The 15,804-nt window shown below is 39.6% G+C and overlaps 5 protein-coding genes across 6 annotated transcripts in view; 2 read left to right on the top strand and 3 right to left on the bottom strand.

Moving 5' to 3' along the window:
- Positions 1-15,804, bottom strand: part of LOC134823450 (sperm-associated antigen 1-like) — a 99,050-nt gene that overhangs the window by 61,876 nt on the left and 21,370 nt on the right. The gene's annotated exons all lie outside the window — the stretch shown is intronic.
- LOC134822713 (transmembrane protein 45A-like) lies at positions 3,165-5,318 on the bottom strand. The gene is made up of 7 exons (XM_063833913.1): positions 5,211-5,318; positions 4,876-5,000; positions 4,612-4,686; positions 4,315-4,434; positions 4,062-4,196; positions 3,761-3,849; positions 3,165-3,593 (listed from the first exon to the last, which is right to left on the bottom strand). The coding sequence occupies exons 1-7, from the start codon at positions 5,305-5,307 to the stop codon at positions 3,461-3,463; spliced, it is 774 nt and encodes a 257-aa protein (XP_063689983.1). The 5' UTR covers positions 5,308-5,318; the 3' UTR covers positions 3,165-3,460.
- On the bottom strand, positions 5,466-6,425 carry LOC134823289 (uncharacterized oxidoreductase SERP2049-like). Its single transcript, XM_063834701.1, has one exon. It carries the CDS (start codon positions 6,410-6,412, stop codon positions 5,651-5,653), a length of 762 nt encoding a protein of 253 aa, XP_063690771.1. The 5' UTR covers positions 6,413-6,425; the 3' UTR covers positions 5,466-5,650.
- LOC134823301 (uncharacterized protein K02A2.6-like) lies at positions 6,838-12,054 on the top strand. 2 transcript variants are annotated; one of them, XM_063834717.1, is made up of 2 exons: positions 6,838-7,858; positions 8,214-12,054. In XM_063834717.1, exon 2 carries the CDS (start codon positions 8,305-8,307, stop codon positions 11,512-11,514), a length of 3,210 nt encoding a protein of 1,069 aa, XP_063690787.1. In that variant the 5' UTR covers positions 6,838-7,858; positions 8,214-8,304; the 3' UTR covers positions 11,515-12,054. The 2 variants fall into 2 exon arrangements, with proteins under 2 accessions (XP_063690787.1, XP_063690788.1); XM_063834718.1 differs by having other exon boundaries at positions 7,834-7,858; positions 8,211-12,054.
- LOC134823642 (uncharacterized) lies at positions 7,042-15,032 on the top strand. The gene is made up of 2 exons (XM_063835177.1): positions 7,042-7,858; positions 14,974-15,032. The coding sequence occupies exons 1-2, from the start codon at positions 7,042-7,044 to the stop codon at positions 15,030-15,032; spliced, it is 876 nt and encodes a 291-aa protein (XP_063691247.1).

Consider the following 15,804-nt stretch of genomic DNA (forward strand, 5'->3'; position numbering starts at 1 on the left):
AAAACAGTATAATTCTAATTACCAAGATGTCAACGCATCTGTTCATGGTATGTGTCGACCACCACAGTAGTGACAACAGTTAACTGCAGTGCTCCATACCATCGCAGCTTTTGTTTGATCGCCTACTCTTATTCAGACCGTTATTTGACTGGACCAGATTTATTTATTGTCCTCTGGTAAAATATTTTCCACCGTTTTGGTCGTTTTCAAGATTATCCGATCCTGGTCAATGTCAGTACTTAATAACAAGGCAGTTGATTGATTGAAGTTCGATAAAAATCCATCAAGAAATTAAGGCTATAATTATAGCTGACTATTGTTGTTTTGTCATCAATATTTTGCATTTCTCAGATGAATGACAAAAATTTAAAATACAAGGAACAACTTTTCGCGTTTTGGCCATCGTGATTATCCATTTAAACTCCGACTCAAACTAGACAGGTTCAACTATGCCACAATAATTTACATATTGAGATAAATTTTTAATCCCATATTACATATTAGGTATACTAACAGAGGGTGATGAGAAGGATGATGAAAAGGATGAAAATGATGAGCTGCAGGGAGTTCCAAAAGTACTTACCCCAACCGCCCCTGATCCTAGCCAGTCTCTTAGCACAGATGACAATTGAACACGTGACATTATGGTACGAGTGTTACATACCACTGATATGTGGCCCCTGCCAGCTGATATGGGCCCAGTTCTTAGCCCTATCCGTTCTCATGACCATTTTGTCAGTTGTCAAAACCTCTAAATATTACAAAGTTGGTAGAGCGGCCCTGACTTTCATTGGATCACTGATTCTAAACATGAGTGCTGCAATTGATACTACGGTAGCAATGATGAGTTGTTATAGTAAGTACTACTACTATTTCACCCCTCTAGTGTACACTGCAACTGTGGTTCTTGGTTTGGCTGCTGTACTTGTTACAATGATCTTCCTGTGGAAATCACCAAAAGAACCCCGGCAAAATCCCCGGTTTTTGTCCCATCTCCCAGATTCAGAGGTCTTACTAGCGGGAGTGTGCATACAATATGCATTCGAGTGGCTAGGCTACTTTGTAATAACATGGTCTGGTGATAGCCAGTGTTACGCCAACTGGATCGTGTTGCTAGCCATCTCATACATGCTCACTGGCATTGAAGTCTGGAAATCTACAGCACCATATAAGGTCTCCCGCGGTATCCTGACCTTTGCTGGCTCCTTCAGTTTGAATTTGTGTTCTGGTGAGATGGGCCACGATTCATTCCAAAGTTGCATACTTTCGGAGAAATCCCCAGAGATGTCCTTTATTAGAGCCATGTTTACAGCTGTCACTGCTGTGGGGGCGGTGGTGGTGACCATTATTTTCCTGATCAGACGCGAGCCCACTGAGACAACAGTTAGATGCGGGAAATGTGAAGTTCCGTAACTTGTCATTTATCATTTACCGCAAGTTTTTGCTAGCATTATCTCATAAATTTTGCCGTTCAAATCATTCTTCTATTCTTTAAATTTTTAGACATTTTGTGACTTAGTTCACTAGCTACGACTTGGGACATTTTGGGACCGGAATCGGTATATTCTGGGACTGTAGTTTAAGGACATTTTGGGACCGAAGCTTTCGTCAAAGAATTCCACTGACCTGATGACTATTTTAGTTTGTCTCTTTTAGCTACTGATCACGATTTCTAGTATAGTTATCTTATCAACTTAATATTTTTTCATTTAAAATTTCATATTCTTTAATGAGCTGCATTAACAGTTTTTTGTACATTTAGACTACCTTAGGGCCAATAAATTTGGTTCACAATAAGTTTGGTTACCATAATTTTGGTTACCATAATTTTAGTCACAAATTTCGCAAATTTTTAGTCTACAACAATTTTAGTCACATTTTTTGACTTTTCGAGACCATTTTCCATTCCATTTACCTTAAGAACGACAAATTTAGTCTACCCCGCGCAGTCTGAGCATTACAGATTAAGCTGCAATTCGTTACTCAGGAATTTCAATAACATCAGATCCAGAGTTTGTGACTCTGTATCACTACGTTCTTCAGTACACTGTTCAGTTTCTTTTTCAGCCTTTTTCGACGTTACCATTTTTGTCGGAACGACGTAGTTTATGTCGATATGATCCTTCAGCCGTTTCAACAGAGCATGTATTGGGATGGATCGATTAAAAATGTAATGTCCAAGAGGAGCTCTAACCCTATAAATGCAATAGGAATTTGGTACGGTTTTGTGCAGTAGGAACGGTGATGTCATATATTAATTATAAACAATGTTAGCTTAATAATATTCATGTCATACTTGCTCTACTGAAATTTTGGTCTGCTTTAAAATTAGTCGCCGAAAAATTTAGTCTCATGAAATTTGGTTTACAACAATTTTAGTCAAAAGTTTGACTAAATTTATGGTAGACTAAATTTGTCGTTCTTAAGGTAATGTTATTAAAAAAGCCGATTTACAATGTTCTCAAAAAGGCCGATTTAGGCCACATATAAGGTCAGTTTACCATTTTGTACGGTGCTTGGTCACAAAAAAACATTTGCAGATAACCTAAGAGTAACGTAAAGATAAATTTAGCTTCACTTTGGTATAATTGTAATGAAGAAAAATTACGATGAAATTGTTTCCAATTCCAGACTTACTAAAGTAAAACTCGTTATGAATTCTTTAAAAGATGGTTTAAATGATCATGTCTTTATAATTACAATCTGAAATACAGTATAATACAATTAAATTCATGCGATGTGATCGAATAATAATGATATCAAGAGACAAAAGAGAAAATAAAATGAATAGCAATCATCATTTTAATATAATAACAAAAAACTCTACATTCTGTTTAACTAATCAATTAGTGTCTCGTTTCGTGTAATATAGCGATATTAATGAAGTGCAACGTCTTTAGCCTTTGAAGCAAACGCTTGTCTAATGTCTATATAATTAGTATAAGCAATATGTTTAAACTTTTAAAACTATTTCAAAATGTGTATCTACTATCTGGGCTTATTTTTGTATAAATCTCATGATATAAATACTAGTAAATAGTGTGTGTATTGTGTAATGATACAATTGATGTGAAATTTTGTGTTTTAGTAGGGACTAGTACAATGAAATTTAAATAATTAAATAGAGTCCTTTATAAAATAATTAGAAAAATTGAAATTAAATATTATGTACAATTAAACAGATGGCGATCTTTAAATTATTCTCAAGCATATAATTATAATTTAGTTATCTCCATAGAATTCATCTCTATATTTCAGTTGAAAAACGTATGGATCGATGTAATCATTCATCCTTTACTCATTTATCAATTGTTCAATGTTCATCTTAGATATTCTATATTATCATCTCTCATTTCAAAAACATATTGATTTAAACTGTGCAAATTTTGCAAATAATCAAAAAAATAAAAAGCACCTCAAACCCATCGTTCATCAAAGCATCCTCCTGCCTCAATTGTCTCTAGTCGGAGTCTAGAAGTCCATTCATCTCCAGTGGTCGTGTATTGATGACATGATTCGCTCGCCGAGAGTAGTATCCGTTCATAATGAGAGCTATAACTAACATGAGTAAAACAACACCAATAAACGTCCAGCTGAAAGAATAGTGTAATTTAAGATTAAAATGGGATGAAAATGACATTTTTATCGTTACTCTTAATATACTGATAGACATTGATTTAAATAGCCACAACAGTATGTACCAAGCGATGAAACTTGATTGTTTACAAACAAAAATAAGAAAGGGCAAGTCTCAGCTTACCAAAAGAACACGTCAGCTAACATGGCATGAGCAGCATTGTCTAACTTCCACAGCGTATCCGGAAATGGTGAGTAGATAATAAACCCAACCTAGGATGAAAGTAGATTATAATGCGGATATCGCAGCAACGTGCTAAATTAATTCAAACGCATCATGATTCAGGAAGCATTTAAATAAACTGTTTTCAAAATTTAAACACAAAAAATGACAATTATTTGCCAAGTATTTGACACGTATTCCATTAACAGTTTCCTGCAATGTGTGGCAAAACGTGACCCCACTCTCCCGCTAATTCCCTCACCTCACAGAACCAGATACCGTGTAAGACCAAGAGACAGCTGTAAAGAACAGATGCAATGATAGAGGAGGGGTTGTAAAGCAGGTATACGAGGGTACCGGATACTGCCACTCCACTGTAGGTTATCAACAAGTGGCACTGAAAAAAAGGAGGATTATGAGCTAGACAGTGGTTATCTTCATTTGTTTCACACCCTCAAAATGTAAGCACATCTGCAGTCTGCACATTATAACGAGTAAGATTTAAACAGGCAAACCTGTGCATCGAGTATCTCCCGATCGTGGGTATGTCCGTAAAAGAGTGCAGACTCGAGCAAGTAAGCAGCAATGTAGGACATGTACCACAAAGTCCTACCGTTCTTACCGTATCTCGGACACTGAACAAAACTCGGTTAGGCCAAAGTAAACTATCAACTCTCGTTATATAATAAAATTGGTATTAAAGCAGGATTAAAATTCAAGCAATAGGGTTTGAGGCTTGAGCTGTAACAACACATTTTTTAAGTTTAGAGAATTTCCCTCCCTGTTAAAAATGGGTTATTTCTGACACTAACCACGAGATCGAAGATTCCAGTGATGAAGAAGAGAAGGTACATGGTGAAGTGCTGCCAATCTACTGAATCAGGGTCCTGAGAGGAGTTTCAGTTTACATGCATAATACAATCTTTGAGAGAGACAGTAATCAGTATCTATGAAAAGTCACAGAGTCTCAATAATGGAGTAAATAATTGTAGTAACATTGAACAAGTTAAAATATTACTGAATTAATTTAAGATAAGATGATAATATATAAAATATACAATTGCTAGTCAGTTTACCTCTTCCTTAATAAACAGCAACCAGTGAGCACTAAAACATTGAGAAAACATTCCAGCGACACACAAAATTATCTTGCCCAGAGGCTCTAATGTTTTACTGAACACATTCTGATGGATGTACACTCCTGGTAGTGAGAAATTATTTGAAAATTCAGACAAAAATTCTCGGCTCAAAAATCCCTGTTACAGATTGATCATTCAGCAATACAGGCAACGAAAGACATGGACAAAAAGAAATATTTAAGACGGCTACAAATCAAACGTTCATCTTCATGAAAGTTCTGATTCAAAAGTTTATGAATTATGACATAAAACACTCCTAATAAAATGCAAACCTTGAAGATGGTAGTTACGTAGACAGTTGAAAAGATACCACCAGCCCAGAAAGAAGAACATGGTTCCAGGGAAAATGTGTGAAACCAAGGTCCCCATTTCCCTGATAGCACCCTATGTAATGGTGAATCTTGTCATCAAAGAGTAAAATGTTTGTCTATTTTTACTAAGAGCTGATAACATGATGTTGTATAGAAATGCAAGTTGGTTGTGATAATGGTTGCTTAATGCTTATTCATAAATTGAAAGAACCAATGGTAATAGAAATACATAAGTAAGGAAAAAGATTGCTATAAATTAAACTTGGAAATGGAGACGTTGTAAAAGTTATAATATAAAAAGGTTGGGCAACAAAAAGAATCAAACAATTACATTTCAGGGTCAATGAAAAAAAGTTTCAAATTTAAAAACATGCTGAATGAGAGGCCAACCAATATCTAGTTTATTCGCCAATTAATTTCATTACTTCATCCCAATGGCTTTTTCTTGACCATTGCTTGGAGTATTCATCATTTGGTGCTTCCATAAGAATACCTCTTATAAACTTAGCACATTGAGCTGGTGATATCATATCGCCATTTTGTTTCCCAATATCAAAATACTTAGTGTGTTCCAAGTTCAGTTTCTTAGCTTTTTCATAATGGTCCCAAACACCCTCTGTATCAACCATACCGGGTAAAATATTGCATATACCAACATTCTGAGGAGGACATTCCACTAAAAGTTGCTCATATAATTTGTGAAATGCCATCTTGGTTATTCCATAAGTTGCAGTGCCCACTTGAGATTGATATACCACACTAGTACCAAGGTGACATATTCGGCCATGTGATTTACTCAATCGGGACAGGAATCCCTGAGTCAACATTAATGGTGCTGTAACATTGACTCTTAAAGCAAGTTCAAAGGCATCTTGCTGTATATCTCCTAATTTTGCAGGGTCACCAACAGCAGCATTTTGAACAAGATAGGAGACGTCATCTTCTTCTGGAATGGCATTAACAATTGATTCAATTCCCTCTTTCGTTGCAACATCAGCTTGAAGAACATGAATGTAACTTGGATTTTGTTCTTTTGTATTCTCCAATGGTATCAACCTTCGTCCAATGGCTAAAATATGGACACCATGTCTTGCCAATTCTATACTCAAGGCTGCCCCAATACCAGTTCCAGCACCTGTGATGACAGCCCACCGGTTAACCATTGAACTGAAACTGAAATCTGAGGGACAGCTTTATGTTATAGGTTCAAGTATTTTTCAATTCCCATATCTAAGTGCAATAGTAAAAAACATTAAATGCAAGAATCGTTTTAGATAAGTAGTAAAAAATCGTTCACAAACCAACACCACATGATATGTTATAATATGAATAATGAGGTGTTCTGCTCAAATCTATTTTAACCATTGAAGCAATATGTTCAACTCTGTACTGAGCTTTCCTTGCATTAACCTCAATGTGTGCCAATTTTTTTTCTTTTAAATAAATTGTTTCAAACAGTATACACATAATGTCACAATGACCCTATATAAAAATAACCCTTCTAAACTGTGCCAATTGGTAGGCAATTGTTATATATATTGAACATTGATTGCTATCATAATTTGTTATTAACGATTTGTTCTTCCCTAGCCTCTATGATTACGTGTTAACAACTTGTTTTATTTCTACGCTCACGCTACAACAAATGGCGACGAGGACAAAAGAGCCACTAACCGTCACATGCTGTCAAAAAAGCTGGTTTGAAAGATATGAGTTTGAGTTATTGGCGGGAGGACTGGCAGCAGAGGTCCCAGAGTTAGCTAATGACGGTTCTAACCGTGAGGCTAGAAACATGGCTATAAAGAAGAATTTAGCAGGCTTTATTGCAAGGACAGATGAGAACATTTACAAGCTGTTGAAGTCACTGACCGTAAAAAAGATGGAAGACTGCAGTTACGAGGAGTGTAAGAAACTCATTTTAGATCACTTGGCCCCTGCACCAACAAAGTTTGCTCAAAGATACAAACTAAGAAGCTGTGTACAAGAGGGTGAAGAAACCACAGCGACCTACGTTTCAAGATTAAGAACAATCGCAAATGAATGTGAGTTTGCCAACTACAACGAGGCTATATTGGATCAGCTGCTCGCTGGGCTGAGGAATCAAAAGGTTGTTTCCGAGTTGTTAACGAAGGATGACTTAACACTGGCAACCGCGGTGAAGGAAGCGTTAAGCCGTGAGCAAGCAAACAGGGAGGCTCAGTTCATGAATAGCACGTTATCACCGGGAGAGTCATCGAGATCAGTGAACTTTGTGAAACCAACATTCAAAAGAACAATGAAAAACCTCTATGGGAAGAAGGGGGAAAGTTCAGGTGGTTCGGGTGGAAAGCAGAAAAGTGGAATGCAAAAGGGACTTAAATGTAGACGGTGCGGACTTCGTGGACATATTGGTGAAAATTGTCAAGTCCGGTGTCATATCTGCAAACGTATTGGACACATCTCCAAGAATTGCAAGCAAAACAGCATTGTTCACAACATTGAACAAGGAGAGTCGAGTTCGGAGAGTTATGAGTTCGGTATGGATGAGAATTGTGAAAATGTCTTGGACAATGAGCTTTACCCCGAGTATGATCATGACAATGAGTGTAATTCAGTTGAGATTGAAAAAGGTAATGCTAATACATGTTCTTATCTGTGTGCTGATTTCTCTAAACTTACTCATTTAACTGATTCGAAATCTTCAAATATGTATGTGAGGGATAAGGTGTTTAATGCCTTTGATTTTAGTTATCTTGTTTGTGACCCCGATTCCACTATTACCACTGATAAGTCTGATTCAAGTTTAGTTTCTGATAATGTGTTACCGAATGTCAATATGATTGAGTTAAGCAAACCGTATGTAGAAGTAGAAATCAACGGTAAACTTCTGTCTATGGAGTTCGATTCAGGGTCTGCAGTGTCTGTTGTGAGCAAACGTACATTATTATCTTGTGGCTTGGCCAATTTAACACTTACACCCAGCAGGCAAACATTACGGGTTGCAAACGGACAAATCAAAACAGTTGACGGCTGTGCTGTAGTTAATGTAGAGTTGAACGGTGAAAAAGCTCATGGAATGCAGCTCTATGTAGCAGAGGACTTCCCCAGTTTGTTTGGAAGACCGTGGATTGTAAAGTTCTGTGGACAGAATTGGCTAGAGAAGCTGCTCAGCACAAAGTTAGTACATAATTTAGCCCCAGACAAATCCCAGCAGGTGTCAGTGAGCTGTGAAAGCTGCTCTGGGAGTGGTGTCGATAAGGGTGACATGCTAACCGATGGTGCGACCGTGAAAAACAGGTGGAAATGTGAAAACACCTGTACTCGGGTTGATCAATGTCGTAGTATCGCTCAGTTAAAACAGAGCGAGGTGTTTAAATCGGGTTTAGGACTAGTTAAGGGTGTACAGGCAAGTTTGGTCCTGAAGGACAACTCCAAACCTATTATGATGAAAGCCCGTAGTCTACCCTATGCCTTGAGAAACAAGGTTGAAAGTGAGTTAAATGATATGGTTGAAGCGAAGATTCTAACCAAAGTCGAAGACAGTCCATGGGGGACACCCATAGTGCCTGTGAAGAAGGATGGAGGGCAGTCAGTGCGCATTTGTGGGGATTATAAATCGACCCTGAACAAATGTATCAGCACCCGACAATACCCTCTACCTACCGTGGAGGAATGTCTGAATGCTGTGCAGGGGGGACAAACGTTCTCTAAGATTGACATCAAAAAGGCTTATAATAACCTGTTGATAAGAAATGAGGACCGTGTCTTGACCACCCTGAATACGCACAAAGGGTTGTATCAATGGAATCGCTTGCCGTATGGCATCAGCAGTGCATCGGCTATATTCCAGTCATGTATGGATGACACTCTGTGGGGTGTGCCTATGACGTGCTGCAGAATTGACGATATATTAGTTTCTGGTCGAAATGAGAGTGACCATCTGATCAACCTCAATAATGTCATAAGTAGGTTGGAGCAGCGAGGTTTTAAATGTAAAACCGAAAAAACTTCTTTCATGCAAAAAGAAGTTGTCTATCTGGGTCATGTGGTGTCTGCTGAAGGGATCAAACCCGTGAAAAGCAAGGTCGAGAGTATGCTGATGGCTCCAGAACCTAGGAATGTGGACGAACTAATTAGTTTTTTGGGGGCTGTGAATTATTACAGGCGCTATTTGCCCAACTTGTCGTCTGTGATTGCTCCAATTGAAAGGCTGAGAGCTAAGAATGTAAAGTGGGTGTGGACAAATACCGAAAAGACAGCGTTTAAAATATTGAAAAATCTGCTGGCTTCTAACCGTGTATTGACCTTTTACAATCCCAAGCTTCCTCTTAAACTGGACACTGATGCTTCAATCGGTGGCATTGGCGCAGTGTTGTCTCACATTATGCTGAATGGGGATGAGCGCCCCATTGAGTTCATCTCCCGGACCCTGTCACCGGCCGAGAGGAATTACGCTCAAGTGGACAAAGAGGCCCTGGCCATAGTGTGGGCCATAAAGCGCCTACATATTTACTTGTATATGAGACAGTTTACCTTGGTGACAGATCATCGTGCGCTGGTTCGTATATTTGGCGATAAGCCAATTCCAGAGATGACTGCCGGTAGGTTAACTAGGTGGGCTTTATTCCTTATGAATTACCAGTATGACATTCAATATCGTAATACCAAGGATCATGCTAACGCTGATATGTTATCCAGGCTGCCAAAATCGGTAACACACCCTGTGAGGGAGAGAGACGAGTTTGGTGATATGTTCGCACTGACTATGAGCGAGACTTTACTCAATGCTGAGTTAGTGGCGAACGACACTCGTAAGGACCCGATTCTGAGCAGAGTTTTGGAATACACTCTGAATGGTTGGCCGAAGAATCTGAAATGTGACGGTGATCTCAAAGCTTTCTGGACTAGAAGAGACGAGTTGAGCCATGAACTTGGGTGTTTAACTTGGGGAGCCCGTGTCGTGATTCCCGCTAAACTGAGAAGCACTGTAATGGATATTCTGCACGCCACTCACATTGGAGTAACAGGTATGAAATCCTTGGCCAGATCTTACGTTTACTGGCCACGTCTTGACACACAAATCGAGGATACTGCTCGGACGTGTGAGACATGCGCCAAGTATGGTAAGAACATGACTAAAGTCGTTGACCACCCCTGGGCTAAAACCAGTGCACCTTTCCAAAGAGTACACGCTGACTTTGCGGGCCCATTCCTGGGCAGCATGTGGCTATTATTAGTAGACTCTTACAGCAAGTGGCCTGAAGTTGTTCAAATGAACACAAATACAACATCTAGTGCTACAATACGTGCTTTTAGATCCATATTCTCTCGTACAGGTATCCCAATCTGTCTGGTAACGGATAACGGACCACAGTTCGTGTCGGATGAAACTGAGGGATATCTGAAATCCTGTGGTATAAAGCACGTGACTGTTCCGACGTATTCTCCCAAATCAAACGGAATCTGCGAACGACTTGTTCAGTCGTTTAAATCCGCCCTGAAAAAGATGTCTGTAACCAGTAAGGACGTGTGCAAGAATCTGAACGATTTTCTGCTAACTTACCGCAACACACCCCATTCGTCTACTGGTCAAACACCAGCTGTGTTAGCGTTCAACAGAACTCTGCGATCTAAACTACACCAAATCAAACCAACCGATCGGATGAGGGAGCAGGAATTGCAATCTGAGAAACTGCAAGTTGCAATTAACGAACACCCCAGAACTCGAGAGTTCCGGGAAAATCAGCTCATTTTCGCCAAAATGGACGACAAAAGCCACTGGGAGCAAGCTAGAGTAATCAAAAGACTCGGTGATAATTCGAACAATTACGTGGTCCAACACGGAGACAGGATTGTAAAGAAACACGCTGACGCAATAAAACCACGACACACCCCCGTTATAAGGATGGAACGAAAAGCAATCACTAGTCCGCAAAAAACGCTGTTAACCAGAGAGATAGCTCGCTCTGACATTAAGTTCCAGAAGCTGCATGAAACAAGGGAAAGACGGAGAATGAATGCACTAAACCTAGGAGTTCCGAACGGCAACAGACTTGAGGCTGTGGCGAAACCAGCGTCCCCAGTCAGGGATACCTCACCGTCTAAAGTGACTGAGCGTCCTCAACCGAAAGTTGCTTCCCCCCTGAAAACCAACGACAAGCAAGTCCGGGTGTCTGAGTTGTCCAAACCTACAGCTACAGGTGGTGCACCCTTACCTGAACCGCGTTTGAGACCAACCAGAAGTGCTAAGAGTGATGCTATCACTAAAATGAAAACCATGAGTTAGAATGAGTAATCACGAACTGAAATCATTGTAAACCCGTATGTTGTAATATTTGTCAAACCGCTGTTTTTATCACATTTTTAGAGTCACTCATTATTTTAAATTTTACAGATTTCCTGATTTAACTTATGTATTTTAATAATTCGACAGAGAACGTGGCTAATCCAATTTTATGGAAATATGAGTTACAAGTTTTTAACGTTTAAGAAGCAAAATGTTGCTAATTTTGTCCCGACCTGTGGGGAGAAAGTATTTTTTATGTCTGTTTTCTGACAGTTAAAGTTAAAGACCAGTTTGGTCACAAAAGTTGTTCCACATGTATGGAACGCGCGGCGACGTTAAGCTAGTCAGCGCTAAAAAGTGACAGTCCTCCTGACCTCAATTTTGCGCGCGCGCCTAGCTCCTCGTGTTAAACGCGAGCGCAGCTAGTTGTATCGGCCGACTAGCTATAACTTGCCGAAGGGAGATTGTTATATATATTGAACATTGATTGCTATCATAATTTGTTATTAACGATTTGTTCTTCCCTAGCCTCTATGATTACGTGTTAACAACTTGTTTTATTTCTACGCTCACGCTACAACAGCAATGACTGGTCGAATAGTAGACTGCAGAATGTAGTTAAGCAATGAGATCTTAAGACAGGGTCACTTCTCGTTAATCATTTGCTCAATTGTCAATCACATTTACCTGATTCTGCTAAATAGAATCGCTCGAGACCGTTGTATACTGTATTGACAGTTTTCTCATTTCACGCTTTCGTCAATATTAATTAATATTCAGTCGCTGGATTCACCCACAAATTAATGACGATGTTATTTCAAGCATGGCATATATAATTGATAATAGGTGTGATGTGACGTGCTTGTTTCACAAGAAAAGAACGGCAGTCGCATGCTACTGAACGGCAAATAAAATGGGTTTTGGTTAAAGCAAAGCTTTAATAATTTTTCAAGTAGCATGGCGCAAGTATGAAGTCAAGTCTTTAAAATTTTGTAACTGAAGGGCACGTGTTAATGAAAAATGTACGTGTTAATGAAAAATGTACGTGTCCTTCCACAATCCCTTCTGTTGGGTCACACGTTATTGGGAACTGAGATCGCTATCGTGTAACTAGAAGCAGTATATGCAAAAAAACATTGGTGATAGGTGATAGGCAATATGAAATTACACATCTTACTTTAACTTTATCCCATCACCCATGGACTTATTAATTATCGGCTGGTGGTGGTGTCATCGTTCGTCGTACTCAAAACGTTTCGCGGTTGCGAATGCCGGCCTATCGAGGAAAATCTTTTTACTTTGTATTTTAACCATTATAAAGTATGATTAGTCGGATATAGTACTGAGTTCAAACAGACAACAGTACCCGAAACGAAAAAGCAAACATTTGATTTTTGTTTCGGCGACTGAATCGTTGATGGGCCGGCAAATATTTGTTGTCGAGTACTGTTGAATACTCATATTAACATGATTATTGATTTAATTTAGGAATTGTATATAACTATCTTTGACCAGGTTTAATTGTTGATGAGAATGCACCCCAGCACTGGGCGCGAGCGGCGGCTTTGATGTTAGCGGCTACAAGCTTGAAGCTAGGCAGCTGCAGAAAAAACGCCGCGCGCGTTCACAGTTCAGCGTACGGCTTTTCGTTTTTGATTTTACAAATGACAAAGCAACTTTTAATGATTATTAATGGAATTATCGGATATTTATAATTCAATATGTATTGATTCTTCTGTGGAAAAAAATTGTATTTTACTTGAACAAAACTGCCGTATAGTAGTAGTTTATGGTTTAAAATTTACCCTGTCCCAAAATTAACTTAAAACTTAGACTGTCGTAAAGCTTTTTTGTGTGTTGTGCGTCATAAAAACTTTGTACCTTAACCAACTAGAGATCTCGTGCTTGCGAGCGCATCACATTGCACGTTGCTCTATCCAGAGCCCTTGCGCTTGCAGTAGTTGCAGTAGTGCGCGCCCGCATCACGGCGGTAAAAAGGGCTCTAGCCTGTATGCTGTAGCCATCAACCCACCCAACGATTTTGGCACCACTCTACAGTGGTGTCAAAATTACCCGCGCTTTTGTCCTCATATGCGACGTGTGTAGCCTTACAGACATTGATTGCGTAAAGTAAACGAGGTGTCGTACGTCACCTCAAGATCGGGTGACAGGGGGCTGACCATGCCCGAACCTAATTGATCATTGATTGGGTCTGAGGTCACGTGATTATGAGCCTATGAGGTCACGTGACTATGACGTCACCAGACCTTGTCCTCCGTTTCCCGCGCCGCTCATTGGACCAGTTGAGCTTGCATGCTTGTGAATGTAGGTGTAAGTACAGCTGTATTGTAGTTTATACCTAATTAACCCTTGTGGCGCGATGCACTAGTCACTACTGGGTCGCGCGCGCGCATCCAATAATGCTTCTCGCAACCAAATGATTCTTCAGTAGATCGGCGAGATGCACCACTCACCACTGGGCTTCGCCGAGCTGCGAAGGATTGACATCGTGAATCAAGATACGAAGTAAGAATGATATTTTGCGTTGTATCACGTGGTGACCCCCCACTGTCGCTTCACTATACTGTATTTCACATAGCCATGTGTATACGCGTACTGCGTGACGCGCTTGTTTCACGCGCTACTGCAAGCGAGAGGGCTCTGGTTAGAGCAAATACTGTATCGTATTCGAGGTTTGCTCTATCCGGAGCCCTTGATTGACGATGTCAATCCGTCGAGATCGTTGCTCTACGAAGCAGGGCAACGATCGTCGATGCGAAGCAAGAATGTTAGTTCGCGCAACGCGTCGAAGCGGCGAAGTCCTCCAACCGGAGCCCTTGCGCTTGCAGTAGCGCGCGCCATTTGACTTGTGGAACAAGCGCGCCCGCAGTGGTGCGAAAGCACATGGTTAGGTGGACATCGATATCGTTGCTTTGTTAATTCGCAGAGCAACGATCTGGAAGGGTTGACATCTGACATCGTCAATCAAGTGCAAATTATCAAATAACGGAGTAGTTCGCTGTTTATTAGTCTCATGATTGAAATACTGATATCTGGATATTATCCGGTTGGAAGAGACAAGGACAAGTGAAACAAGGAAGTTAGGAGTAAGGGCAAATTTTCGGCGTCAACGCCATCTTCAGGCTAAAATTGTTATAAATGTTAGTATATAATAAATGCTTCTATACTAGTTAAAATGCTAAATTAAAATTACACACACTGAATACAGGTTACATCAAATGGTATTGTACATTACATTGAAAATAGTGATGTACACACGTTTTACACTCTGTCCAAGTACATAATATCTATATTCAAAGACAAATTTAAACAAATAGCACACGACCCTGCTGTTCCCTGCGGTTTCTTTGCGTTCGCGACTATACCCATTTGTGATTCCACTGTGTGGACGCAGGTATGACAAATCATATATCTTCGTAAAGTACATCCTCTGACTAGGAGATCACAAGTTTAATCAGTTCTGGAGACTGTTCCTGGACAGAGTTAGGACGGTTTAAAGCTTCCGCGCCGCGCAATAGCCCCAAAATGGCTAAAAATATACATCGTAGTAGAATAACTTTGCGTAGGGAATGCGCGAGCACGACAATATGATAGTTAATATTTATTTTCGGCATCCGGCACGATAGCCTAGTTGGCTAAGAGGGCGATTGACCGTGCTAGCTGAGGGTTCGAATCCCGGTCTGACCTTTATTTAGTTTGAACTGAAACAAGTTATTTACTATTTTCGTCAAAAAGCTTCTCTAGTGACAGTGTTAGGTTAATATTGATTAGTTAATTATATTAAAAGTTTTACTCTAGGATGAAATTCATAATTAGAAATGGCAAAGCAGCTATACGCAAAGCATCATTATACTACAATTTAATAGAAATAACAATGTCTGTCTCTGATTATTTTTAAATACAAGTAACAGACTTGAGCAGTATTGCATATGCATCGATTAGTATTCAGTTCGGAGTCGTCGCTATCAGCTATAGCATAGATTTTAAATTGCTGCTATAGCTGCAGATATGAGCAGTTTTTATCAGTCTGATTTGGTCCGTTTTGGGCTGGGCCCAGTTTGCCAAGGATTCTGTTTTTATCTGTTGTAAAACTTGGTGTGCCTTTAAGTGCCTCTCTCAACGACAATCCCTCTTTAGCAGTTACTAATACTTGATAGCTATATTAATTCTGCCTGTCATGGTGGGAAAGGAAGGTCAAGACTGCTTGTTTTATAACTTTTTGTTGGGACTATTGACATGTAGTGTTTGGAGAAGGAGGGTAACGAAGGA

Source organism: Bolinopsis microptera, chromosome 11 (genome assembly GCF_026151205.1).
Source record: "Bolinopsis microptera isolate Bmic1 chromosome 11, MBARI_Bmic_1.0, whole genome shotgun sequence".
Classification (NCBI taxonomy): Eukaryota; Metazoa; Ctenophora; class Tentaculata; order Lobata; family Bolinopsidae; genus Bolinopsis; species Bolinopsis microptera.

What these genes read in the sequence shown, in the direction of transcription:
- LOC134822713 (XM_063833913.1), bottom strand. Translation starts at nt 5,307, where the DNA reads ATGGGGACCTTGGTTTCACACATTTTCCCTGGAACCATGTTCTTCTTT. An exon ending in ACGTAACTACCATCTTCAAG is followed by an intron (nt 5,001 to 5,210) that starts GTTTGCATTTTA and finishes TCTCACTACCAG; the next exon opens with GAGTGTACATCCATCAGAAT. An exon ending in TTAGCTGACGTGTTCTTTTG is followed by an intron (nt 3,594 to 3,760) that starts GTAAGCTGAGAC and finishes CTATTCTTTCAG; the next exon opens with CTGGACGTTTATTGGTGTTG.
- LOC134823289 (XM_063834701.1), bottom strand. Translation starts at nt 6,412, where the DNA reads ATGGTTAACCGGTGGGCTGTCATCACAGGTGCTGGAACTGGTATTGGG.
- LOC134823642 (XM_063835177.1), top strand. Translation starts at nt 7,042, where the DNA reads ATGGCTATAAAGAAGAATTTAGCAGGCTTTATTGCAAGGACAGATGAG. An exon ending in TTCAGTTGAGATTGAAAAAG is followed by an intron (nt 7,859 to 14,973) that starts GTAATGCTAATA and finishes TCCTCTGACTAG; the next exon opens with GAGATCACAAGTTTAATCAG.
- LOC134823301 (XM_063834717.1), top strand. Translation starts at nt 8,305, where the DNA reads ATGCAGCTCTATGTAGCAGAGGACTTCCCCAGTTTGTTTGGAAGACCG.